The following is a 3,139-nucleotide window of genomic DNA, read 5'->3' as shown; positions in this document are numbered from 1 at the left end:
CATGCCCTTACTTGTTCAAAACAAGAAAAATTCATGTTACGCATTCTAGTGGCCCGAATATGTATAAACCCATGTCTGTGATCCGACGTGCATCCGCACGTACCATCGAGTCGCAATCAACGATGCCGTCCTGCTCGAAAGCATCACAGGAACCCCGTGGTGCATAGTAGGGTCATAAACACCAACATGTTTTTGGAATGTATTTAGAATGAAAAACACATGCCCTTGTTAAAAACAAGAAAAATTCATGCTCAGTTGACTAAACATAAAAAAATGTGTAAAAAGACCGAATAAAAAAAATCATCCGAATCAGTTGGGTTGAATCCCAACAACACCAGGCGCACAGGTCAACATTTCGGAACTCTACTGGCATTCTGCCATTAGGACATGTACAGTAGTGTTTAATATGGAGGCTCTTAAGGTGTTTAAGGGGTGTATTTGCAAAAAAACCTTAGAGCCGTCTCTCCGTGAAGAGACGCCTCTGGCTCGTAAACCAAGTAGTAACAGACGCATCACTTCCTACTGTACGAATTTGTCGTCCGTTCTATCGATCTGCTGCTGTACAAATGCATTTAATTTTGTATTTATTAATAAACTACATATATAAACACTCAATTGTATAATAGAGTCTCTTAGTTGTCTCTTGTGCTTGGAGAACTGTTTTGGTGTCTCTCCACTGTACATGCCCTTAACTTGGCAAATCACGTCACCCAATAAACTACTGCACACGGATTCATGGAAAAAGGGGCTTGAAAACATTCATAACATTCCACTATTTAATCCCGTCCACTCTGATTATCCCCATTCGAACAGCTCAATTAATCCCAAATCACAAAACAAAGTATCCTAAGGCCTTGTTTGTTTGTGTCGGATTGGTGGGTCGGAACGATTTCTAGTCGGATTGCTTCTCTAATTTATATAAACTTTGATTAGCTGGAACGATTCCGGGTGCAATCCAACATAAACGAACAAGGCCTAAGTGGTGTCACGGATAAAGGGACCTAGCTGAGATAGAAGCTACTCCTAGTAGGCGTTGTTTGGTTCAAGGAGATGTAATGCAAATGGCAACGAATACTAGCGGTAATAAGTTTTAATAGGTAAGTATAAGTTTCTATCGCGGTATATGATTACAGTTGAATTTAAACAAACATAGTTTAATATTATTAGTTATCAATCGTGTTACAAATATATGAACCAAACAATATCTTAGTTTCTACTTCATAGATTAAGAAAATCTCGATTCATGAATCATGACATGCTACTTCAAGAAATATAAGAATATTTTTTTTTGCAAAAGTGATGATAGATACACGGTGCTTCATAGACATCCAGATCCTCAGTCATGCATGGTGCCAGGATTCAATACGGATAAACATGAGCCTGACAAGGGGAGCCACACATCACACCGCTCTCACTTATTATTGAACACAATTATAGACGCATGCAGAGAAAACGAAGCGAGTACAGGATTACAGGAACACGCCTCTCTCGACGTAGCCCCACGCCCACCACCTCTTCTCCCTCAGTCTCACACTCTCACTCACCACAAGCAAGCAGCTACCAAGGTCCGGAGAGGGACTCATTATTGTGAACCATCAAATTACACACGCATGCAGTACAGAATTAAACAGGTGTGTGGTTGTGTGCGCCGGAGCTAGCTAGCTCGGTCGCGCGCCGGCCGGTACTACGGTCAGCCGAAGAGGTGGTGGTGCTTCTTCTCGCCGCTGGCCTCCTCGGCGTCCTTGTGGTCCTTCTTCTTCTCGTGGTGCTCGTGGAATACGTAGCCGCCGGCGCCGACGGCCGCCGCGGCAGCGACCTCCTCCGTGATCTTGTGCCTGTGCGCGTGCTCGGGGTCCTTCTTCGCCTCGTGCTTCTCGTACTGTACGGGAGGAAATAAAGCACCCATGGAAGGTCAGCACGAAGAACAAGCACAATTAAGAAGCATCGGTGGCAGGTAGCTAGGTACGTCGTCGACGGCGACGAGCAAGTTATATATGTGATGTATTTGAACGTACGAGTGCGAAGGCGCCGGCGGCGATGGCGCCGGCCTCGCCGAGGTGCTGCTTGTGCTTGTGCTCCTTCTCCTCCTTCTTGTACCTCTCGTACTCGCCCTCGCCGGTGGCGGTGACCACCTCGGTCTCGGAGTACCCGTACTCGCCGGCGGGCTGCTCCTCGTCCTTCTTGTGGTGGTTGAAGAAGTGGTGGTGCTTCTCCTCCGACATGATGGCTGCCTGCTGCCGCCCGAGCTAGCTGGTTGCTAGTACACACACTTGGCTTTGGAAACCACTTGTCTGTGTGTGTGTGTGTGTGTGACAGTAGGATGGCTGGCTAGCTATAGCTTGGGGGGGGGGGGGGGGGGGGGGGGGGATTTTATACGCGATTCCACGCGCCATTGCACGGTGGACGGTGGGATTAGCATGACTAAACATGTGAGTAGGATAACGATAGTATTAACTCAAGTCACGGAAGCAGAGATGGATATAGTATGGCATGCATGTATATACCTACCTCACATCGTTCCCTCTACCAGTCTACTAGCTGCCAAAAAAAAACATATATAGCGTTTAAGCATGTTGTTTTATGTGAACCATTTTTAAACTCTGTTGCCTATTAATTACTCCCTATATTCAAAAATAGAGGTCGTTTTAGTCTTTTAACAAATTTATTTAATAATTGATCTATATGTTTGGTATATGTATCTAGATTCATTATTGACATTCATTAAAACGGCTACTAATTTGGTATAGAGGGAGTACCTTTTATGTGTTTTGAAGCTGGATATTTGAAAACGATATTATATGAGTAGATGTTGTCATGTATGTGTAGTTTTTTTTAAAAAAAAATATACATATACTTTGTGTGCCATCAGGCTCCCAGTATAGCATGTTCATGAGTATTGTACAAATGTGTCTATACTAAGTCTCGTAAAAACATTTACTACCGTATCTTCAAAATTAAGTTAGTGTTCTCCTTCGTGCGATGTCGCTAACTAAAAGTTTTAGCGGAGTGGGGTTATGAAAGCTAGAGATGAATAAGGTGTTACCAATTGGAAGCTTCTTTACATTCTTATCCACACACCACTGGAGCCTGGAGGAGCCCTGGGGCCATTAAGGTGGCGCCACATCATTTGGACGGTGCG

General features: G+C 44.4%; 1 protein-coding gene across 1 annotated transcript; it reads right to left on the bottom strand.

Annotated features, from left to right (window-relative positions):
* Positions 1-1,381: 1,381 nt before the first annotated feature.
* LOC100281622 (uncharacterized) lies at positions 1,382-2,329 on the bottom strand. Its single transcript, NM_001291690.2, has 2 exons — positions 2,016-2,329; positions 1,382-1,879 (listed from the first exon to the last, which is right to left on the bottom strand). Exons 1-2 carry the CDS (start codon positions 2,220-2,222, stop codon positions 1,691-1,693), a joined length of 396 nt encoding a protein of 131 aa, NP_001278619.1. The 5' UTR covers positions 2,223-2,329; the 3' UTR covers positions 1,382-1,690.
* Positions 2,330-3,139: the final 810 nt, after the last annotated feature.

The sequence above is a fragment of the Zea mays genome, chromosome 2 (genome assembly GCF_902167145.1).
Source record: "Zea mays cultivar B73 chromosome 2, Zm-B73-REFERENCE-NAM-5.0, whole genome shotgun sequence".
NCBI lineage: Eukaryota > Viridiplantae > Streptophyta > Magnoliopsida > Poales > Poaceae > Zea > Zea mays.
The sequence above is the reverse complement of the archived record's forward strand: the minus strand, read 5'-3'. Positions and strand labels throughout refer to the sequence as shown.

What these genes read in the sequence shown, in the direction of transcription:
- LOC100281622 (NM_001291690.2), bottom strand. Translation starts at nt 2,222, where the DNA reads ATGTCGGAGGAGAAGCACCACCACTTCTTCAACCACCACAAGAAGGAC. An exon ending in CCGCCGGCGCCTTCGCACTC is followed by an intron (nt 1,880 to 2,015) that starts GTACGTTCAAAT and finishes CCTCCCGTACAG; the next exon opens with TACGAGAAGCACGAGGCGAA.